The following is a 22,672-nucleotide window of genomic DNA, read 5'->3' as shown; positions in this document are numbered from 1 at the left end:
GAGTGGTTGCCATGCAAGGCAAGGGGCGCCATTTTCCAGTTTCAAGTGCAAAATAAAATTATGATGGCGCCTTTTGAGAGGCGGGGAAGCGGTGTAGACCTCGCTCTACCTAGAGCCGGCGCTGCACTCTACGTAATTATTGTATCAGAGCTATGGTTATTTTTCTAAGTTGTTACATTCTCGACAGAGTGGACGTGGTCGTCAGTTGAAGATTGGCTGCAAATGTTCATGACAACGACCTTGGGAAAATAGTGTAGTGGTGGCCCCTTGTCTTCCATACCGCAGTGCTGGAGTCAGCTTAGGAGTTCATATTTGGCAATAGAGATAGTGCTGCTGCCCACTGTTATGTCAGGTCCCTTAGTCGACTTTTACGACAGTTGCCAGTGTTCTATATACATAATAAACTATATTCAATATTTACCTGTATCTGTGTATTTGTTGCTATTCACATACACAAACAAGTAATTCAATCGAAAGAATATTCTGCTCTAATCCGGAAACGAGTTTTTAAAATACCTGTTCCACGCACAAAAACCGCATTTGCTAGGCGTCTTCCAAATTTCTTGCGTCCTTTTATTTATAATAAATTGGTGAAGGCCTGCGGGATAGCGGGAAACACCCCACGCGAAGCAAAATCTAAGATTGTTGGCTGGTTGAAGGATCTTAACTATAGTCAAATTGCTAAAGATCGTAACATATGTAGTTTTCCTGATATCTTCTAATTCTGTAGCCTTACTTACCTCTCAACTACACACACACACACACACACACACACACACACACACACACACACACACACACACACACACACACACACACACACACACACACACACACACACACACACACACACAATACATGCATTTTTGCTTTATCTCTTCTTCATTAAACTGCTATATAAAAGCCTTATATTCCACTTTATGTAATCAGCTAATACTAAGTAACTAATTTTTCCTATTGTTAATTTATTTTAAAACCGAATCAGGCCGTCACGTGCACGCCAGGTGCCAAGCATTGCCTAGTGTGGGGCCGCTGGATAACCATTGAATGTTAATAAGATTACCTTTAATAAACAATCTTTCTTTTTTATTTTGGTTTTTTATTTATCACAGGTGAATCATCGTGAAATGATTCCACCAAAGGGTTTAAAATCTAATATAAGACAATAGCCCTAATTATCTAATTAAAATACTGCTCAATTCCCAAAGTAATTGATAGAATATAGATAAAACTAAGGTACTGATGAGTCAGAACATGGTAATTAGAACTCACTAGCTACTAGGACTACTTAGCCAAAAACCCCAGCAGCCAATATTTTCCTGGTGAATTTAGAAATATTAAGTATTTAGTGTATCCTCAAGTTGAGGACCTCAACACAGATGAAGAGTTAAAACATTGTTAGTGAACCGGAATATGGTTGGAGGTTTGATTTTCATCACTTGTAAACAATTACAGGTGGTAGGACCCTGTGCAAGGTCTGCCCGGATTGCTATCACCGTCTTGCTCGCTAATCCTGCCATGAAGCAGCAGTGCTTGCACTGTTGTGTTTCGGCGTGGAGAGTAAGACAGCCGGTGAAATTACTGGCACTTGAAGTATCCCATTGGCAAGGCCTCTAGATATGGGCGGTGGTGATCTCTTACCATCAGGAGACCCACTTGCTCGTTTGCTATCCAGTTAAATAAAAAAAAAAAAATGTTATCAAATTGCAAATTCTGACTCTCAATCTACAAGTAAATAAAAGTGAAAATCAAGCATCCAAATCTGGTGAATTATACAACTTAGTCAAGCAGCGGTGCTACGATAAGATGGTGATATAAGATTTTACATGCATGGTCGTTGGTCGCGGTGCACCTACCGGTCGACGGCGTGCGAGAGAGCGCGCCGCAGCGCGGCCACCGGCGCGCCGGACGGCTCCCCGGCACCGGCCCCCGCCCTGCCCACCTGCTCCATTCACCGGTGACTAGTACACAATCACAACAATACTATGCAATGCAACAAATATAAGCACAGTGAGTGACACAAATTAAAATAAAACATAAATAATAATGGATGCGTAGGGCAGCGCTATTCAACCACAAGTAAGATTTGTGTACTTTTTATTGTTACCAACACATACAAGCTAAAATGATAACAGGCTATGCAAATGAACCAACAGTTAGAGGCAGGAATGTCTGATAAAAGAACTGGTTTATCATTATACTAATAGTGTACAACAATAGAAAGGTTAAAAATAATTAAAAAATATGCCTATCAGTTTGAAATTGGAGTTAAGTCTACCAAATAGACATGGGTAATCTCAACTCCGCGAAGTGATCTGACTCACTAGATCCAGCTCCGGTGTCGGTACCGAATCCGCTTATTGAATCCGACTCCTTTATTGACTCTGGTTCTTTCGAGCGATTATTAATTTATCTATGGCCAATCCGCCCTGGCTCGGTTCGGTCGGTCAGTGTCGGTACGGTACTGCGGTGCCCCACCCGCTGACTGAACTGAAGTACAGATTTCGAGAGAGAGAGAAAGATTCGTTCGTTAGTCCAAGTCCGAGTACCGAACCGAACCGACCAACCAAACATAGATAATAAGATCCAAGTCCAAGATCCGATCCGCAGGGCTACTACGAAACTCCAAAATCGAAGTTCGTGTCGTGCGGTCCCTCTGACACTTATACTATTTAATACGAGAGCGAGAGGGACGGTACGATATGAACTTCGAGTTTCGTAGTAGCCCTGCCGATCCGATCCGAGCCGAGCGAGAGCGAAAGCAGGCGGACGGAGCGAGTCAGTGTGAGTGAGCGTGACGGCGATCACGAGCGAGGCGAGCCCGCTCGATCCAGTCGGAGTTAGTAACTCCGGAGTCAATAAGATTTGAAAGGAGTCATTAAGGGATTCGGATCCGCTTGAGGATCTGACTCTTTTGAATCTTCAGATCCGGATTTACCCACCTCTACTACCAAATGACTTTGTTAAAAGGCAAACTTGTTTACAAAGTAGTCTGGTTGTTGTCTGTGGCGTGTGTAGGTAGTAAACCAAACAAGTGCTAATAACACTGTGATAATAATTTCTATTAAATATAAGTGTCACCGAAGGGAGTTGTGCCTAATCCACTTTGGTTCTACTACACACAATATTAAAAAGTAGTTGATCAAAGATTGCAAAGTTAGTTGGGCTGGACCAGTGTCAAATAAGGAACAATCCAGCATTAACAAATGTCTCAAAGTGCATGACGTAACACAGATAAATTCCCCCATTAGATGACAATAAACCTTGACCGAGTGACATAAAAGTTGAAGATTAAGCAAAATTGGTTGCAGTCATTAACCTGAGCAGTTAATCAGATGGTCTCAATCAAACAAGGGTTGTTATCTGATAAGGCTTAATGAGTTACAACATTAAGCATGAGCTACCAAACTACAAAGTAGAACTATTTCCAATGATAATGTCATAGTTTATCTAAAGATGTCATGAAACAAAGTACCAAAGCAACCTGTTTATTACAATCAATTGGTTAAAATACCAAAAGTAACTAACATGGAATGTGACAGCTCGACGCTTTAAATAAATTGGTAAACAAGGCCAATCAGTAGTGGGTCTCATCACAAAGCTGTGTTTATACAGGTGGCAAACTGCAAACATTCACATGAAGTATAGCTACCTAGTGCGAGGAGACGTGGCCACTCAGGATGCAAGCAATGCCGTGCCTAGCACCTGCAAAGTGCACAGACTCACATCAAGACTAAGAGGACTACAGGAAAGATAATTGAAAGTGAGTTTATTGAAGTTGAGGCTCACCCGATCGTGTCTGTCATGTCTGGACGGCCTGGCCACGCGCTGCCTCCCCGAGCGACGGCTGCCTTACACTGGCCCGCCTGTTCGCGGCTCGTCCCACAACTTCATTCATTTACATATCACTTGACATAGTATTTTCCAATCCTAAATGCGTATTTCTCGCATGAGGCACGAACCAGAAGTGAATTTTCCAATGTTTTAGCACTTTGAACTTGAGTTTCTTCGGAAAAGTTTTATTGCATCATCACAGTGTTCACGTTAAGTAGTAATTACTGTCCAACCGGGGAACTCAAGAGCAGACGGATTCATTATAAAATAAACCTTGAAAATAATAAATAAATATGATTTCTGCTGAGGAATCTTGCAAATAAATAGTACTTTACTATAACCTCTTTTGACAGATAACGAGTGAGTACGTGAGAACTCTCGACGATTCCGTATACGAATACGATTCCGATAGCGATCGACCGTATGAGATCGATAGATGTAAGGTCTGCATGTAAAACAAGAGCAGCGATAAGTATTCGAGAAACTCTGTTAAGAAAACGCAGGTCAAGGATGAAGGAGTCGAAGGATCAGCTGGCTGTCAACATGCTGTCAACTGTCAATGAGAGAGACGAGAGGGTTTAGTTAATGTACGACCACAGAATATATAATAGTAAAACTTAAATAAGTAGAACTTAAATAATGCACGATCTGATAATCCGTGCTTATGTGCACGAATTATCATTATTATAGCATTATGATGTCATAATGCTTCGGATTATCAAGTCGTACATTATTGCGCGTACATTATTGGTTCCCTGCTAGTTCGGTACGGGTACGGGGTGATAATGCACGACATGATAATTCGTGCACATTAGCACGGATTATCAGGTCGTGCATTATTTAAGCATGCATTAAAAATTCGTACATTAACTACACCCTCTCGTCTCTCTCATTGACAGTTGACAGCATGTTGACAGCCAGCTGATCCTTCGACTCCTTTGTACATATTATTATCCTGTGTTCTGTTATTTTCATGTGTTTTTATGTACAATAAAGAGTTTTACAATACAATACAATACAATAATCGGAAGACATAATCATTGTGTATTAAAACAGGATAATAATATGTACAAAAGCGAACTTATCCCTTAAAGGGATCTCTTCCAGTCATCCTTTGATTGAACGATTGACAGGATTATCATGCCGGGTGTAGTTAATGTAAGACTTGTTAATGCACGCTTAAATAATACATTATTGCGCGTACATTATGAGTTGTACATTATTGTTTCCCGCCAGGTTGGCCAACCAAACACTAGATTTTTTTACACTATGCAGGCTAATTTTATAGCAAAAATACTTGTGTACTTACCTCTTTGGTGGTGCAATTAAAAAAAAATCTTAAACAATGCAATAAAGGATTTTCATACATTTTTTCTGCTGTAGAGCAGAAAAGTCCCGCTTTTGTGCTGGTGCGGCTATGATAAAATTAAAGCATAGTTTGAAGAAAAAATAATTAGGTATATGTAAGCTACTCTATACTAGTATAAGCACAGAATAAGTGTATAAGCTACTTTCTTACCTTGCACGTTAGAACGAAGTCAATGAGGGCTACCGTTTTCGCGCTCACCAGTTGGCGCCACTGTAGACGTCCTGCCCTCCAGTTTGTTATTACGGGCGTGAAAACAAAATTTTTCATAAATGGTATGAAATGTTAATGTTGCCATTACGTCATCAAAAACGTCGCAGAAAGTAACGCATCCTGGAGACTAGGCTAGTGTCCAGGAAGTAACCTCGTACTACATATCAAGTACACTTTGTAATGGAGTTTCATACTTAATTCCTGGACAGTAACGGGTTCCTTTAAAAATTTGAAAAAAAACGCGCGGGCCGAGCGGCAGTGTTGGGTGTAGTTAACTAGTAGGTATTTTGAAATGGGTCTATGTCATGTCATCATCATCACCATCATCATTTAATCATCTTCATCACCATCAATGACCATCAGCATCATCATCACTACACATTCAATCATCATCATCATCATTTTCAATATTATCATGATCTAAATCATCATTATCATTATTTACATCTACATCATTTACATCTAAATCATCATCATCATCATCATATAAATCATTATCTACATCATCGTTGTCATCATTATCATCATCTACATCATTTATATCATCATCTACATCATTTACATGATCTACATCATCATCATCATCTAAATCATTATCTACATCATTAAAATTGTCAACATCACCATCATCATTGTCAGCATCATCATATCATCTAAATCATCTAAATCGTCATCATCACCATCAGCATCATCACCATCTACATCATCATCATCATCATCTACAAAATTAACATCATTATCATAATCATCATCATCATCGTCAGCATCATCACCATTTACATCATCATCATCATCTTGGTCATCATCTACGTCATCTATATCATCATCTACATCATCAGAATGATAACAATCAACCATGATCATCATCATCAGCATCATCATCATTATCATCATTACCAAACACCATCATCATCATCATCAAGAAAAATCATCATTATACGATCATCATCACCATCAACGACCATCATCGTTACCATCACTAACAATCATCATCATCATCATCATCGTCATCATCGTCATCACCATCACCATCCATTATTATCACTATAATCATCATCACATCATTATTATCATCATCATCCTCACAATCCTGCTGGGCTACTACGAAACTCGAAACTCGAAGATCGTGTCGTGCGGTCCCTCTGACACATACTATTTAATACGAGAGCGAGAGGGACGGTACGATACGCTGAACCTTGCGCTTACCTACCGCACGAAATCGTATCGGAGCCCTTACGTAAATTGCCAAGGTTAACTTTAAATTAAAACAAGGAGAGTTTTGATAGGATAGGGCTAATTTTACAAAAAAAAAATATGAATAGGTACTCTTATCTACCAAAATGCATATTTATAAGCATCTATGTCAGTATCTCGTTGTAACTTCACTTACTTTACCAAATCTTTATCCAATCTTAATTGTGTAGTATTCGGGAACCAAAAATGTCAGGTGGAAATACGTATTGTCTGTACCTGCTTTCAATATTTAATATACCAATTTATAACTACTTAATTATCATTTCGAGAAATATAATAGGTACATAATAAATTTGCCAAGAGGATGAATGGTTAGTACAAACTCGAACACAAATCTATGAGTGAGGCTACGAACAAATAGAATTATTTGTTCGTAGGACAGAGGCTAGAAAATACGTAAAATCTTCGTGTAGCTAACAAGGCATAGAAATTGCTGTTCAAACATACTAGGCGCATGTAATTGGCTGAACAGGGACCGCGTAAACTAAATTAGATTGAATGGACCTATATTACCATTCCTGGAATTACACATAAATGCACATCTGGTAAAGTGAACTGTACTTAAGTGCAATTTAAATTATTATTGTGATTTTAGTTCGAACATTAGGACTAGACATATCTACATTATAACTATGATAGGAGCTGTGTCGTTGTCTAGCCATGAACCATTTCAGTCGGCGCTGGAACCTCAACTGAAACTGGTCTTATTAGGTAGGTAGATTGACACCCAGCCACAGAATAGATATAGTACAAACCCAGCCGCATTTTACATAGTTACTTATTTGTTTGTACTTATAAAATAATTATTCAATGGTACAATATTGTTTTAATGGTAAAACAGATTCCTTGTTAATTTGATGTGCAGTCAGAAACTCAGAAGTAGCCGAACTCTTTAGTACCTACTTATATAAGTAAAATAGTAATGTATGTGTATAGTAATGTTTGTTCTCGGGTCTTGGGTGTTTAATATGTATTTAAGTATGTATCTATCTATATAATTATATTACCCATAACACAAGCTTTGCTAAGCTTACTTTGGGACTAGGTCAATTGGTGTGAATTGTGCCGTGATATTTATTTATTTATTTATAAGTATACCATATATGTCGCAGGAAGACGTTTCTTTGTAATGTTCACTTCACTATTTTAAAACGGACGTGTTAAATTAGTAACTATATTTTTAACAACATTATACCAGTTAGTTCGAGTGCGGCATGGAGTTGGCTTCGTTTGTGACATTCTACTTCGCCGCAAAGCAGCTGTCGCTGCTTACAGCTTTTCTCTGCTGGAAACCAGGTAAAGGTTCCTTTTAAACTATTCTTTTAAATAAAATCGTCTACATACGTTCTAATCAGCCCTGGGTATTACACAGAGGAGCTGTTAGTGCTGCAGCGAGAGGCGACGCGCGCCGGCATGCGCGTGCGCATGTCGCAGCGGGCGCCGGCGCTGGCGCCCGACGGCGCAGCGCGGGAGGCCGTGCTGCTGGACCTGACCTGTCCTGGCGCCCAGCTGCAGCTAGACCAAGTACAGTCTATACCGCATAAACTTACACGTCTACAATACATTGACTCTTTATTGTACACCAGAAATAGTAAGCGAAATTCAAGTGAAAATCAAACTTGCAATGTATTTCAAAAGAGGCTTAAATATAATTATGCAAAGAAATCAAAGTCAAAATATTGATGTGATTTATTGTCGGGTAAAATGGTTGAAGCCTAAACAACTAAATAAATAAAGAATAACAAATAATAAACCATGGGACTTTTGACACCACTGACCAAGTCCCAAACTAAGCAATGCTTGTACTACGTCAGATATCTGTGGTAAATCCGAAGCAAAGATTGCTTACATATTTTATAAATTCTGTATGTCTTTTTGTTCTATTTTGTAAATATTGGGCAAGCCGGTGGGAATAGATTTCTGTGGACGCTTCGCGATTATTTTTGGAAAATAGATAAATACTTAAGTATTAAATAATTATCTATGTAACACTCGATCAATCAGAAAAATACGTATTTTTCGTACAAATATCTGCCTCTAGTGAGGATAGAACCCGGACCGCAAGCTTCGTAGTCTCTAACCACTAAGTAGTTTATTCGGTTGCCATACTCGAATAACAATAATTTTCCTTCTTCCTCGACTGTTTCAACGTGTCGTCTCATTCAGGCATCGTCGTCCCGCGCCTTCAACGTGCGCCACTCCTGGCTGCTGCTGGGCGGCGCCCGCTCCAACGCGTCGCGGATGCAGGCGACTCTGGCGTCCGCCCTGGTGCTGCCCGACGCGGACGTGGCGTTGGCGGCTGGCGGCGCGCTGCTGGACGTGTACCGCGTGCGGGCCGAGCGGCCGCTGTTGGTGACGCCGCTGGGCGCGCCCGAGGACTGGGCCGCCCGGCCCGCCGCGCCCACCAGGAGGAAGGATCTCCACAACGTTTATTTGAAGGCTTCCACTATCGTAAGGGGGTTTGATAAAAGCAGTTTTTGAAATATTCTTAAAGTACTTAAATTTTGAAAAGGGCCTAAACTTTTATAGTTTGATGATGATGAGCTTGATTTGATGGTTTTATAATGTTGTAAGTAAGAAGAGGTCGTCATTGGTCTTATAGATATAGGTACTACATCATTGGAGTAGTTGAATTGCTAAATATTATTTGGCATGAGTTGAGCATTATAAAATGTTGGTGCAACCAACAGCGTGAACGTGCAACGTGGTGGTGGTGGTGGTTGGTACCAGTGGATGCAAATGGCGAGTTATCGTTCATTGTGGCATCCTAAGGGGGAGGCCTTCGTTCAGCAGTGGACGTCTTCCGGCTGATGATGATGATGATGAAAATGTTGGTGCAGATAAGTCAGCCGCAGCACTTCAAGGGCTGGGCGGACCTGACGGTGCGCCACATCGACACCTTCCCCAAGCTCACCTACCCGCTCATGATGCTGCTGGCCGAGGATCTGCACTTCCGGTCAGTAACAATACTGAGGGAGTCTTCCCTTTAAAATGGTATTATGTAAATGATGAAGGCAGCTAGCTAGTGCCTACCATTAGGGCCGGCCTTAGCCATCTAGGCGCCCCGGGTGTCATGCCTTTGGCGCCCTTTTAGTTACGACAAACAACGAAATGACAAGTCGTGTTTGTTAGACTGGAATACTCATACTACACGACCTACAATAAGATAAGCCGATAAAAGTTATTACGCTGAGTCTAGTTTTCCTTTTTAAAAATAGGTATTCAAATTAAGTGGATAAGTTGAGCTGGCGCGCGCGGCGCCGTGTAGATGGTACCTGGCGCCCGCCCTGGTCGTCCCCACCCTAAATCCGGCACTACCTACCATGTAGCCATGTAGGCACTCAACTGTTTGGCTGAAGAAGCCTGTGACCGTTGTTAAACGCAGGTACAACCTGAAGCAGGTGGACCTGTACGGCGACGAGCGCAACGGCTCGTTCGACGGGCTGGCGGGGCAGCTGCAGCGCCGAGAGATCGAGCTCGGCGTCACCTCCATGTTCATGCGCAAGGACCGCTCGCGCGTGCTGCACTTCTGCTCTGAGACTGTAGAGCTTCGGTACGGAAATAACTTTTTCACACCTCTCCTTCAGAAATAGTTATTTGTGTCTCAAGGGAGCAAACTGGTGTAGGCCTATTTACGGCGAGGGCGTACATTTAATCCAGAATGTAGCGAAGGATTCTACATTAGAATCTTAAGCGTAGCGAGGGATTCTTCAGTAGAATCCTGAGCGTAATGAGGGATTCAAGTGTTAACGCCCAAGATGAAAATAATTTTGTTCCCGAGTGGCTCATATAACTTTTCACACCGAGCATTAAGAAACTTAAAAAAAAAAATTCTAAATATTATTAAAGAACACCCAGCATAGAAAATGGCGTGGCTTTACAATTATCAACTTCAAAAAATGGCATTTGCAATATATATTTTTTCACTCGCCGTAAATACACCATTTTGCTCCCTTGTGGCACAAATAACTAATTCAGTTTTGCTTGTTACATTAAAGAGATGCAACCATGCCATGCTCAAATAAATGTGAGAGAAATGTGTCCCTGTCACACTCATTCATTACTTCCTCAAGCCTATCACAGCTAATCCCGCATATTATTATCATCCATTACCTTTAGAATAGGGTTGACTCATCTCTTCCAGTTCTGTTGGTGTTGCAACAAGGGACTAAAGGACTTCATGCGAGAGAGCAGGGCCGGGTTAACCATGTCGAGGTCCATAGGCAATGCAACTCGTGGGGCTCCTTTTCATCCGTTTTATGATCGTTTTCAGTCAATCAAATCACACAATCACATCAGCATTCGTTGAAAAAAATACAATTATACCTATTATCATTATTAAGGACACAAAAATTCCAATAAAATATTCACTTATAAAACATTTTCAGTTCTTTTTTTTGCGTGTGAGCGCGGCCATCAACCGCCTAGCTCTCTGCCTACGTACGCCTTGAACAGCAACGCCCTTTATTGCCAACTTGAACTTCGTACTCCAAAGCTGCGGTGTGGTTGGCAGGTGGAAACCCTACACCAAATATCTAACAACTTTTAATTCCATGTAGAGGGGCGTTCATATTCCGGCAGCCGTCGAAGTCGTCGGTGTCGAACGTGTTCCTGCTGCCGTTCAGCCGCGGCGTGTGGGCGGGCACGGCGGCGGTGCTGGCGGCGGCCGCGGCGCTGCTGGCGGCGCTGGCGCGGCGGCCGCGGCTGCGCGCGCGGGACCCTGTGCTGGCGCGCCTCTCGCTCGGGGAGACTGTCATCTTCGCTGTCGGGACTGTGTGCCAGCAAGGTGCTATCAATTTCTTGATAATAAGTCGTCTTATTTTGAGAGAACGTCTGTGCTCTGAATTGGGACGTAAGTAGGTATACAACGTGTCTCCCTCTACCCTCTGGACAAAGAACGTGCTGATTGGGGTATTTCTAGATATGGAAATCTATTTTCCAGAAAATAGGCACACGTTGTTTGGGCCAAATGATGACGAGGCCGTCAAATGCTATTACAAAATACGTGGTAAGAAGCTTATAGTAAGCAAATCAAAGATTGAAGAGAAGGCATTCGAATGAAGGCATCGAGAAGGCATTCAGCTTGCCAATATATTATTTAACCGTAGCGCTTAGGTAGGTACACACGTACACACAATGTAAAACTCAAATATTTTGTACCCCGGACAGTAGCCTACTAAACTTAGGTTTATATAACAAGAATACTTGAGTATATATTATTTAACCTTCTCTGTCCGAGTGCTCCCAATATGGGGTCACGAAGCTTTTTTCAGGAGGCTGTGCTTTCGTGTCAAAAGTCGTAGCATTGCAGGCTTCCACCTGGTGCCGGCTCTGGCGTCGGCCCGCGTGGTGATGTTCTGCATGCTGCTGACGTCACTGTTCGCGTTCACGGCGTACTCGGCCAAGATCGTGGCCATCCTTCAGACGCCCAGCGACGCCATCCGCACCATCGACGACCTCGCCAGCTCGCCCATGACGCTGGGCATCCAGGAGACTACTTATAAGAAGGTCTACTTCGCGGTATGTTTCTGGCTCAACCAAACACTTTTTGATTTTGAACAGCAGTTTCATGGTTATTTACACTGATATATAAATATGTTTGTTACGGGTTGTAAGACCGTGATTACCTTGATCGACCTACCGATATTTTTGATTTACCTATCGGTTGAAATTTCGGGATTTTATCCCGATCTCTATAAGTTATTCCAGACGTCTCAACATATCAAATTTCATCTAAATCCGCTCAGTCGTTTTAGCGTGAAGAAGTAACAAACATCCATCCTTATAAACTTACGCGTTTATTATTTAGTAGGATAGGATTGGATAAGTAACTAATTGGGTAATGACGGGGAAAGTTGAGATAGTGAGAATCCGTCATGTATCGGTGATGACGAAGATCGCGTGCGCAGGAGAGCTCGCAGCCGGCGACGCAGCGGCTGTACCGGCGCAAGCTGCAGCCGCTGGGCGAGCGCGCCTACCTCAGCGTGGTGGACGGCGTGCGCCGCCTGCGCACCGGCCTCTTCGCCTTCCAAGTAACTGCTGCTATTTACCGTGCTACTTCGCAACCACACACCTACACCGCGGGTGTGGTTGTTGTACCTCTGCAAACCCCGAAACATTCAGTTAGTCCAGGTAACGCAAACACTCCTAGAAGTAACGTTGCGGAAACGATACGTACGAGTTGGAACCCCTCCGGAGTCTTACGTCAAAGTCGTGAAATGTCTAGTGTCGAAATGAAACCCTCTGATCAATATGCGAAGCGAATTATTGCCAATAGTTTTTCGTATGCTAATGTAGAGCTGCTGAAACGTGACTCGATGGGCGTAACAAACGCATGCGACTTAATCAATCTGCGGATCGTTACTTGGGGTTGGGGAACGCTATCTGCCAAACGAAAATCTGATTATCGTTTGTCGACGATACGTTAGGTAAATATCTCGTAAATGGTCCTGAAGAACCACTTTGCCGTAGAAGACGCGATAGTTAAAGTAGAGTCAAAAACCGGACACACTGCTTGATACTGACAATACTGTAGTTGAGATACTAAAGTACTTAGCTTTAAAACACTCTATCGGTGTCTTTGCAGGTGGAAGAGCCGTCGGGTTATGACATCATCAGCAAGACGTTCACGGAGCACGAGAAGTGCGGGCTGCAGCAGATCCAGGCCTTTAAGCTGCCCATGGTGGCCGTGCCTATTCGCCGCCACTCCGGGTACAAAGAGCTGTTCGCCACCAGGCAAGACACTCTCTTTACCAGGATAAAGTGAAGACCTGGGTTACATCCGGGGCAACGCTCTCATTCCGTTTAAATACTCGTAGTTGTATTACTTTTCTCTATGCGAAAATCATCGTCTTTACAAGATGCCACCACCATAATTTTTGGTCTTGCCCCGTCACGGATCACTAGCCAGGATTTACCTGCAGTAGCATCTGTAGTAACATAAACATGCGGCACGTAAACAACAGGCTCGACATTAACGCTGTGGAGCAGCAGGGCTACTACGAAACTCGAAACTCGAAGTTCGTATCGTACCGTCCCTCTCGTATTAAATAGTGTGTCAGAGGGACCGCACGACACGAACTTCGAGTTTAGAGTTTCGGAGTAGCCCTGCTGTACCCACTGTTGTCTGTGCCATGTATCAGTATGCAGTACAGTCTTTCCCGCCACCTGAAATGACCTGACGCGGGCCCTGTAGGTACTTGTGAGTAAGGTATACAGGGTGGCTCATTTTAATCGGTCAGTATGGGAAAGTCTAAAACTATAAGTCATACGAAGATCAGTTCTTAGGAACCATGTCATCGATTTTTATAACAAGACAAACTGCATTCATACATTGATATAAAAAACTGTACTCAGCTTACATCATTACAGAATATGAAATACAATGCATTTTATTCATTCTAGAACTGAGTACAAGTGTGATCTAACTAAACGAGCCACCCTGTTTATTCGCTAACACGAAGTTAATGAGTTTTTGTTGTCAAACCTCATATTCGTTGGTGCCCATAAGAGCCCAGGTGTGCCCTTAACTGCAATGTATGGCGCATTGTGCAGGCTGCGGTGGCAGCGCGAGGTGGGCCTGATGGAGCGGTCGCGGCGCGTGTGGCTGGCGGCGCGCCCGCGCTGCGACGCCGGCGCCGGCGGCTTCGTCAGCGTCGGCCTCATCGACATCATATCCGCGCTACATGTGCGTTTATAATTTTTCATCACACTTGCTCGTAAACAGTGTCAAAACATGCAGGCTACCTTGGTAGCAACCCCCCAAATAAATTTTAGAAATATATAAATTTTACTCGCAAATGTGATGAAAAACATTGTATGTCGCACGGGCGGTAATAGAATTACGAACATCGACTCATTAAAGCCCTCAGTCTTCGACTTCGTGCTTCTAATAGACTCTCGTTCGTAATTCCTTATTTACCGCCCTTAAGACACAATGTACTATTATATTTCTGGTGGTTTTGTCAAGCTAGCTTTTACCCGTAATCTCGAAATACTGTATAAAAAAGTTGGCCTACCCTCTATTTCCAAACTTACTGAGCTAACATTCATCTCATCTGGAATTGATTTTCAAGAAAAAAAAACCCGACCAAGTGCGAGTCGGACTCGCGCACCGACGGTTCCGTATAAATATTTATATTATATGATGTAACTAAAAATTTACGGTTTTCGCAATTTTTCCTTTATCTGTGCTATAAGACGTTGCTTCTTACCCAAGATTCTGAGTTCACGGGAAATACCCTGTAGGTTTTGAGTCCCATGCGAGTTTTGAAAATTTGCGGAAATTTGCGGTATAAATGGCTGTATCTTTTGATTGCGTTAGCTGAGAAGTTTGATTTTTTCATAGTTCCAAGGGACAGTAGACTTGAGTATTTGATATAAATTTCAGCTTGATACCTCCACGCGTTCCTGAGAAAAAGGGTCTTGACTTGACAGACGGACGAACGGACACAAAGTGATCCTATAAGGGTTCCGTTTTTTCCTTTCGAGGTACGGAAAGATGAATGAGGTACGAATAATAGCCAGAACTTTGATATAACACAAAATGTCACTTCCTAGTTCACCCTTATACAGATTTAACTTTCGAAAACTTATTACTGCTCGCCTACAACGCGATGAAAAGAAGCCCTGTGCAAAACTCCAAACCCGAGGCCATTTAGTTTGGGCTGTGCATACAGTCAGTCAATCATTCAGTCGGCTTCTTACTTAATATTTATATTATAAACAAAGTCAGACGATCAAAATGTATGATGTATACATTATAGCTGTATGTACGGCTGTATGCAGGTCCTGGCTGCCGGCATGTGTCTGTCACTGCTGCTGCTCGCGGCTGAATGCAGCATGGGCCGGTGCTCTCCGGCGAGCCGACGCTTAGAACGGCATCACAGCAGGATGGTAGCTCAAAATAAATAAACGCTAGTGGCACTTATTCGTAACTTTATTAATATCTCTCAAATTACCCACTATCTCCATTCGAAACAGGGAACCAGCAACAAAAAAAAGTTAAGGTGTCTACAATTCTAAAATTAACTACAATAAAAGCTTCTTGATATTTTATGCGACACACATAGTCGTATATTCGACACACATAGTCGACACAACATAGTCCTATTCAGACGAGAAGAGAGGTGAGAATCACATCACGCGATGCTTCTCTACCGCGGCGTGGCATCTCAATAACTCGATCTGACCGAAATTAACTCACGCTTCTCTTAGTTTCCGGGTTATCTAATGAAAATGTTCGCTCCACGCCACTGTTCTCTGTTTATTCTACTAATATGTGTATCACGAAAAATATCACAGCTAAATTTCAAGATTTTTACAAGAGGTTTTAAAATTATTTTTAAATCTGTTCCTACCGGTAACAACTTTGTAAAGCAAGTTCTATCCAATGAAGGGTTTCTATGACAGGCAAGTTGATGCTACTCGTCGTTTAGTGAGGACCATTTGACAACCTTAAAGGTTACAGCTCTTAGAGCTACCCGGCACCCGACCCGCACCGCCTCGACTTTCGGCGTCCACTCGTTGTCGACAGGTGGTCCACGCGCGGACGGCGCTTTGACAACGAGTGGACCTCACGGGGTCCAGGAATTTCATAGTAGTCACTAAGGCGGCGAGCAGCGGGCTGTCACCGAGTGGTCCACTCGTCGTCCGCGCGTGGCAACCCCGCGAGTGAGGCGATCCGGTGACGCTACGAAGTTGATGTAGTGAGCGCATACCCATACAAATCTAATAATATGAAGAATACTAACCGCCTCGAGGCGAGGAGGTGCTGGTCGGGTGCCGGGTGGCTGTAATGAGCTGTGACCTTAAAATTGCGTCATGTTTGTAATTGGAGAAATAACAAAACGGACCTCTCGAAACCTACACGTCATCTAGCGATGCTTCGCCGGTCAAGAAGCCCTCATTAAAGCTTAAAAATTTCTACACTATTATGATTACTTAATTGATTCGTTTGTGGCGAGTTTGAACTAAACTTGGGGGCTACTACGAAATTAGAAAATCAAAGTTCGTATCGTACCATCCCCCTCACTTTCGTGTTAATTAATATAAAAGTGAGCGGGACGGTAAGATACGAAGTTCTAATTTAGCAGTTCGCAGTGTAGGGCGTAGGGCTGCGCTATAGCGCGAGGCAGACGAGCACGAGCAGCGTGACCGCGAGCAAAGCGCGCAGCACGTTGTCCAGCAGCTGCGCCGGCGCCGCCCACGCTGACCCGCCGTCGTCCTGACAATACGCAATGGCAACTTTCAGTATTATGGTTAAAGTGGAGTGAAAATTAAAATATCTACCGAAATCATGCAAATAATTGCTCGTTGTATCATACCTATACTCTTGTGGTATTAGCATTTCTAGATTAACACATTCGATTTTAAATAATTTATTGAATCAGGCGTTACTTTGCGGAGGTCCATATCAATGAACTAAAAGAATTTCAATGAGCAGGTAAATATAGTTTCATCTCCGTTTCGAAGGACGGTTAAAAAAAAATATAATAATTTGTGGGTAGTTTTGTTTTGTTTCATAAAACGTATGTGGGTACTTGGGGAGTTACAGTGACAAGTTAAAACGGTGGTTGTGATTCGTTAGTCTAACAACTGGTAGCATGGTGTACGGTTGTGTCACTCTGAAGATGAGCTCTGGTTGAGTTCGAAACGCGTCAGTGTAGTGTGATGGTGGTGATAGATGGGTTTGTGTGATTTGTGTGTGTTCTTACAGTGTGGAGGTGGAGGAACTGCATGAACACGCATATTTTGCATAAGATTAGCTATCGTAAGGTCGCGGGTGAGCAAGGAAATTCTTTTAGTTCATTAACACATTCGGTCCCAGTGACATAACGTCTGTGACTTATTAGTTCTTACTCCTATGCCAGTGACACGTATTTGTGACTGCTGTGGGATATGCGTAGGTATAGCGTAAGAGCTTAGTGGATCGTCACGTTCGGCTCCGCAACGCTTCGCTAAGCCCTTACGCTACGAGTATGCCAACCTCTAGGAGGCACAGAATAAGTAATAGTACAATAGGAGGTAAGTACGAATTATTTTGACACTAAGCGTGTCACCAGCGCATAGGAGTAACAATTTTTGATCCCAAAAGTTGTGTTATTGGCACCGGAATATGTTACGTCTGTGACACATATACGTTCACTGGCATAGAAAGCCTGCATGATGTGGGATATACGTACTTAGTGGATCGTTGCCGGGGCCGAGACGTGAACAAACGTACGTCTACACGTAGATAACCTTTCTCATAACTTATAACCAACTTCCTACTAATATGTATTATAGATGCGAAAATTTGTAAGTCTGTTTATTTGTTTGTTTGTCTGTTACTGCATCACGTCTAAGCCGCTGAGCCGATTTAGATGAAATTCGGTATACAAAAAGTTTGCGTCCCGGACAGGACATAGGATAGTTTTTATCCCGGAAAATTGCAATCTTCCTGCGGGATAGTGAAAACCGAATTCTACGCGGACGGAGTCGCTGGTACTGCTAGTGTTTTTATAATCAAAGACGTTCTTGGTGGTGTTGCTGCCCTAGTAATATTTAGTTGGTGGTACCTCTGGGAGGGAGCAGCAAGGGGGCGCGGCGAGCACGAGCGCGGCCAGACGCGGCGGCACGGGGCCCGGCAGCCGCGCCAGCCGCGCCGCCAGCGCCGCCGCGCAGCTCCACGCGCCCGCCACGCCGCACACGCCGCCCATCGCCACCAGCAGCTCCGGGTACGTCGACGAGCCCGGCAGCCTCAGCAGCGCTGATATCAGCCTGCAAATTACCATGATTTCCTGTCATTGACTACAAATTCTAAATCGTCAACTCTTAATTATACATCCAAGAACAATAACATGAAATACATTAACAAGGAAAACTGTTCATTCTGAATATCTTCAAAAGTTTTTTTTTATCATAATATTGTTTTTTTTTTTTATATTAAGCCATAAGAAATTATATCAAATTTTATCTAAATGTGATTAGTAAATAGTTAAGCATTATAAGTAAATATATAAATAAATACATTAAAAAGTCATTTTTAGGGTTCCGTAGCCAAAATGGCAAAAACGAAACCCTTATAGTTTCGCCTTGTCTGTCTGTCTGTCTGTCCGTCCGAGGCTTTGCTCAGGGACTATCAATGCTAGAAAGCTGTAATTTTGCACGAATATATATGTGAACTATGCCGACAAAATGGAACAATAAAAATAAAAATAAAAAATTTAGGGTACCTCCCATAGACGTAAAGTGGGGGTGTTTTTTTCTCTCATCCAACCTTATAATAGTGTGGGGTATATCGTTGGATAGGCCTTTAAAACCATTAGGGGGTTGCTAAAACGATTTTTCGATTCAGTGATAATATGTTTGCAAAACATTCACCTTTAAAGTTTTAAGTTTGCCTACTCTTAAATAGCAGCCTTACCTAGGTATAAAATACGAAATCCTTAGAATAATATTATTTCATTTCTTTCGTAATGGCTACGGAACCCTATTTTGGGCGTGTCCGACACGCTCTTAGCTGGTTTTTTCTACATGTTTTACAGCCACTATTAAAAATAAAAAAAACTTTAACCTGCCTATGCAATAGTTGGCGACTTTGAGAAGGTCTCTAAGGATGCGATTCCAACAATGTGAGAGGGTGTTGCGAGGTGTATCATGATCATGTACCAATAGAAACGCTTCATTTACCTCGCCTCGCATAGCGCATCTCTGATGGAAACTGCTGAGCAAAGCGAGGCGAAGTAAATGAAGCATAACCTCTTCATTCATTCGTTTATAAAAAACCCATTCATCGCAACACATCCTCGCACATCTCTGATGGAAACGAGGCCTAATAAAACAATCAAGAAAAACATCTAGTTATGGCTCACCAGAGGGCGGCAGTGAAGGCGGCGCAGGCGCAGAGCGGCGCGCGGCGCGACTGCGGCTGCGCGGCGGCGGCGATCAGCAGCAGCACGGCGGTGGCCAGCACGGCCGCGCCGGCCAGCGCGTGCGCCGCCGCGCGCCGCCGCAGCGCCAGGCGCCACGCCACCACGCGCCGCGCCTCCCCCTCCCCCTCCCCTCCCCCTCCGCGCCCACCGCCTCCTCCGCCCCGCGCACCGACTCGATCAGCCAGCTGCCCGACTCCCACACTGTCGCGTACTGGAACAACAAACAAATTCCTAGGCATTTTACGAATAAAATATATGGATGTAGGTACTCGTACATTGTACTCGCATTCACCATTTTTTTGTAAACGACAAAACGAGAGAAACGAGATGGCGAAAGGCTTGGCATATTCATATTCATTTATTCATAAAATTAAAAATGTTACATGTCAAATATTTTAGTTTATAAAATCATTATTACAATTTATTATACAAATTAAAATGCAGCCGAAACCAACCAAATTAACAATAAAAATACAATTGATATTAATCATTCCATTGAAATAAAATAATAATTAATTACTTATATAAAATGCAATCATACAAGAAATAATCAAGGCAATCAAAAATTTAATCAAGTTTAAAAATTTCAAATTAAAATATAAAACTTAAATTAGAATTAAATCATTATTATTAAGTATTATTATATTCTGACATATGGATACGTGTAGATCGTGCGTGGGGCGTAAGGGCGATGTAGATAACCCTGCATGATACTTGTATGGACGCTCAGGAGCCAGAAATAAACCACCATTATGACAAATAGGTAACGAAAGGCAGCTTTCCCCTTCTGTTCTTCAAGTATTACGTATCTACTTAAGTTTCCTGAGTTTTGAATCAACCACAGAACTTACATTGGATATTTGGTCACCGAAGCTACAATTGGGGCAATCAATACTAACTTTAGCCGTGGTGGCCGAGTGGTTTGACCTATGGCCTCTCATGCAGAGGATTGTGGGTTCGAATTTCAGGTCGCACCTCTGAGTTTTTCGAAATTCAAGTGCGGGCGGAATTACATTTGAAATTTACCACGAACTTTACGGTGAAGGAAAACAAACCTTCGAAGCAATTCAATGGTGGGTGTGAAATTCCCAATCCGCACTGGGCCCGTGTGGGACCTACGGCCCAAGTCTCTCATTTTGCGAGAAGCCCTGTGCCCAGCAGTGGGACGTATATAAGCTAGAATGATGATGATGATGATTACTAACTTTATAATCACTGATCCGTAAATCCAGCTCATCCGCTGTGTGCTCTCTGGAGCCAAACTTGAAGACGGCGGTCTGCAGGTCGCGCGGCCAGGCGCGCAGGTCCAGCGCCAGCGGCACGGCCACGTCGATGCGCTTGATCCACTCGACGTCGCCGGCGGCGCTGAGCCGCGCGCGCAGCGAGCCGTCGCCGCCCGCACCGCCCGCGCCCGACGCGCCCGACGCGCCGTTCAGCAGCTCCACGTCGGGCAGCCACAGCGCCTCCGCCGGCACCAGCGTCGTTTCGCAATCCCACTCAGAAGCATTCCACGCTAGCCGCTGGTCCGACCAGTACTGGAACGTAAAGTATTTAAGTTTTTGTAAATTATGAAGCTTTGATGTTTGAGTATGAGATTGCCTGTCTACACATATTTTAAGCACGCTAAAGAGAAGCAAATCCAATCATAGGTCAGGGTCAAACTACAGAGCAGTAAGTGGCTTTTTGTCCGTTTTTTGGTGGATACATTTTGGAAAGTGTGCGCAGAAATTACATAAACTTACCTACTTATTCCATTATTACTCACCCTTACGATTCCACCATTATTTTGTTAATATTCTGGGCATTCGGCACGAAGCGCTTTTATAATACCACCTGCTAACGAATGGAATTCTTTCTTTCTGTCCTCTTTTTTCGGAAGTACCTACCTTCCTAGAGTTTTAGTTATTCAAGGCCAGTCTAAATAAGCTATTACAAAACCAGTGAGGTACATCTTCAGCGTTATGTGCACATACCATCAGTTGAGACATCACGAAAGATAACTTGGTTTGAACAAAAAAATATGTCGCCGGTGTACATAAAGTGCACCCACCAGATGCAGGTCAGCGAGCATGCGCACAACGGAGGCACGCTCGTCGACGGCGGCGTGGCGCAGGTCGAGCGCGGCGCGCGCGGCGACGGGCTGCGCGGGCGCCGCGCCGCGCTCGTACTCGGCCAGCAGCGCCGGCAGCGCCGCCGCCAGCGCCGACGCGTTGCCGCACCAGCCCGCTGACACGTAGCCCGGGACACCTAACACCGTAAAATAGTAGATTGTACAACAAGAGCGCGTTCATATAGCCACCCAAGCCGGAACGGCGAGGGTGGATAGACACGTCGAGGGGAAAATGGGTTTAATGCTCGAGTTTTTACCAAATCCCTATGGGTATTCCCAAAAAGTATTTATATATATTGCACGAGAAGACCCGTAAAACCATTCATAGACTAGCGCTTAAGGTGGGGCGGTCACATGCAGTCGCTCGGCGCTCGTTTCCAGCGTCAAATCTGGTCACGTGACATTTAGCGATAAAACTGAAAATGGCGAGCTTTATCGCTGGAAAAAAAACCTCTTCAGTTTCGGCAAAAACAGTGTTATTATTTTTTTTCATTCACTCCAATTTCTTTTATTTGTACCACTGCCTCGACTGCTACTAAATTAGATTAAGAAATCAGCTTCCATCCAAGACCAAGACCATTCCTGCAAAAAGCCATCTTGTCGCTGCTGCTCGACGCGGCGACATGACGCTACTTTTTTGAGTTGTGGGAAATTCAAAATCACCTTAAAAATGGGGTCACGTGACCAGATTTATCGCTGCAAACGAGCGACTAGCGACTGCATGCGGGGCACCCTTACACTTAGCGGTTGCGGTTGTAGAATTTTATCATATGTGAGCATCGGGATAAAAAGTAGCCCACTTATTATTCCGGAGATCCAGCCATTTGCGTAGGCAACAACTTTCATCCAAATCCGTCCAGTTGTTTTAGCACGAAATAGCAACAAACTCACTCACAAAGGGTTTCACAAAGGATTGGGTAGCATTGAGAGGGGGGTGTTACCGTGCGCTGTCGCGAGCAGCAGCAGCAGCGCGGTCGGCGA

General features: G+C 43.4%; 3 protein-coding genes across 11 annotated transcripts in view; 1 reads left to right on the top strand and 2 right to left on the bottom strand.

Moving 5' to 3' along the window:
- Positions 1-4,190, bottom strand: part of Rift (Riboflavin transporter) — a 13,587-nt gene extending 9,397 nt beyond the window's left edge. Inside the window, exons 1-3 of one of the 4 annotated variants that reach the window (XM_074092986.1) lie at positions 3,790-4,190; positions 3,653-3,705; positions 1,857-1,942 (exon numbers count right to left, since the gene is read on the bottom strand). Coding sequence is in view for 2 of the 4 variants with exons in the window: in XM_074092981.1 (XP_073949082.1) it covers positions 1,857-1,951 (95 nt within the window). In the remaining 2 variants the exon portion in view is untranslated. Of the gene's footprint in view, positions 1-1,856; positions 1,952-3,652; positions 3,706-3,789 lie in introns of those variants that run through there. The other 3 variants (XM_074092985.1, XM_074092982.1, XM_074092981.1) reach the window with 3 other exon arrangements.
- On the top strand, positions 1,868-15,596 carry LOC141431795 (ionotropic receptor 75a-like). Of its 6 annotated transcripts, none has more exons than XM_074092974.1 (13): positions 1,870-1,957; positions 3,616-3,763; positions 7,866-7,963; positions 8,040-8,191; positions 8,834-9,118; positions 9,508-9,623; positions 10,053-10,220; positions 11,227-11,453; positions 11,979-12,187; positions 12,577-12,699; positions 13,254-13,402; positions 14,222-14,354; positions 15,455-15,596. In XM_074092974.1, exons 3-13 carry the CDS (start codon positions 7,882-7,884, stop codon positions 15,578-15,580), a joined length of 1,770 nt encoding a protein of 589 aa, XP_073949075.1. In that variant the 5' UTR covers positions 1,870-1,957; positions 3,616-3,763; positions 7,866-7,881; the 3' UTR covers positions 15,581-15,596. The 6 variants fall into 6 exon arrangements, with proteins under 6 accessions (XP_073949078.1, XP_073949075.1, XP_073949076.1 ...); XM_074092975.1 differs by having other exon boundaries at positions 1,929-2,010; XM_074092977.1 differs by lacking the exon at positions 3,616-3,763 and having other exon boundaries at positions 1,868-1,957.
- Positions 15,588-22,672, bottom strand: LOC141431697 (uncharacterized). The gene is made up of 7 exons (XM_074092877.1): positions 22,492-22,672; positions 21,632-21,828; positions 20,787-21,116; positions 19,730-19,792; positions 19,522-19,694; positions 18,226-18,427; positions 15,588-16,892 (listed from the first exon to the last, which is right to left on the bottom strand). Exons 1-7 carry the CDS (start codon positions 22,535-22,537, stop codon positions 16,788-16,790), a joined length of 1,116 nt encoding a protein of 371 aa, XP_073948978.1. The 5' UTR covers positions 22,538-22,672; the 3' UTR covers positions 15,588-16,787.

The sequence above is a fragment of the Choristoneura fumiferana genome, chromosome 10 (genome assembly GCF_025370935.1).
Source record: "Choristoneura fumiferana chromosome 10, NRCan_CFum_1, whole genome shotgun sequence".
In the NCBI taxonomy this organism is placed as follows: Eukaryota; Metazoa; Arthropoda; class Insecta; order Lepidoptera; family Tortricidae; genus Choristoneura; species Choristoneura fumiferana.
This window is presented reverse-complemented; position numbering and strand designations above follow the sequence as displayed.

What these genes read in the sequence shown, in the direction of transcription:
- LOC141431697 (XM_074092877.1), bottom strand. Translation starts at nt 22,537, where the DNA reads ATGAAAGTTGTTGCCTACGCAAATGGCTGGATCTCCGGAATAATAA. An exon ending in TACGGATCAGTGATTATAAA is followed by an intron (nt 19,793 to 20,786) that starts GTTAGTAATCAT and finishes TTGTTGTTCCAG; the next exon opens with TACGCGACAGTGTGGGAGTC. An exon ending in CTTGCTGCTCCCTCCCAGAG is followed by an intron (nt 16,893 to 18,225) that starts GTACCACCAACT and finishes GCGTATTGTCAG; the next exon opens with GACGACGGCGGGTCAGCGTG.
- LOC141431795 (XM_074092977.1), top strand. Translation starts at nt 7,882, where the DNA reads ATGGAGTTGGCTTCGTTTGTGACATTCTACTTCGCCGCAAAGCAGCTG. An exon ending in CGGGACTGTGTGCCAGCAAG is followed by an intron (nt 11,454 to 11,978) that starts GTGCTATCAATT and finishes GTAGCATTGCAG; the next exon opens with GCTTCCACCTGGTGCCGGCT. An exon ending in AAAGAGCTGTTCGCCACCAG is followed by an intron (nt 13,403 to 14,221) that starts GCAAGACACTCT and finishes CGCATTGTGCAG; the next exon opens with GCTGCGGTGGCAGCGCGAGG.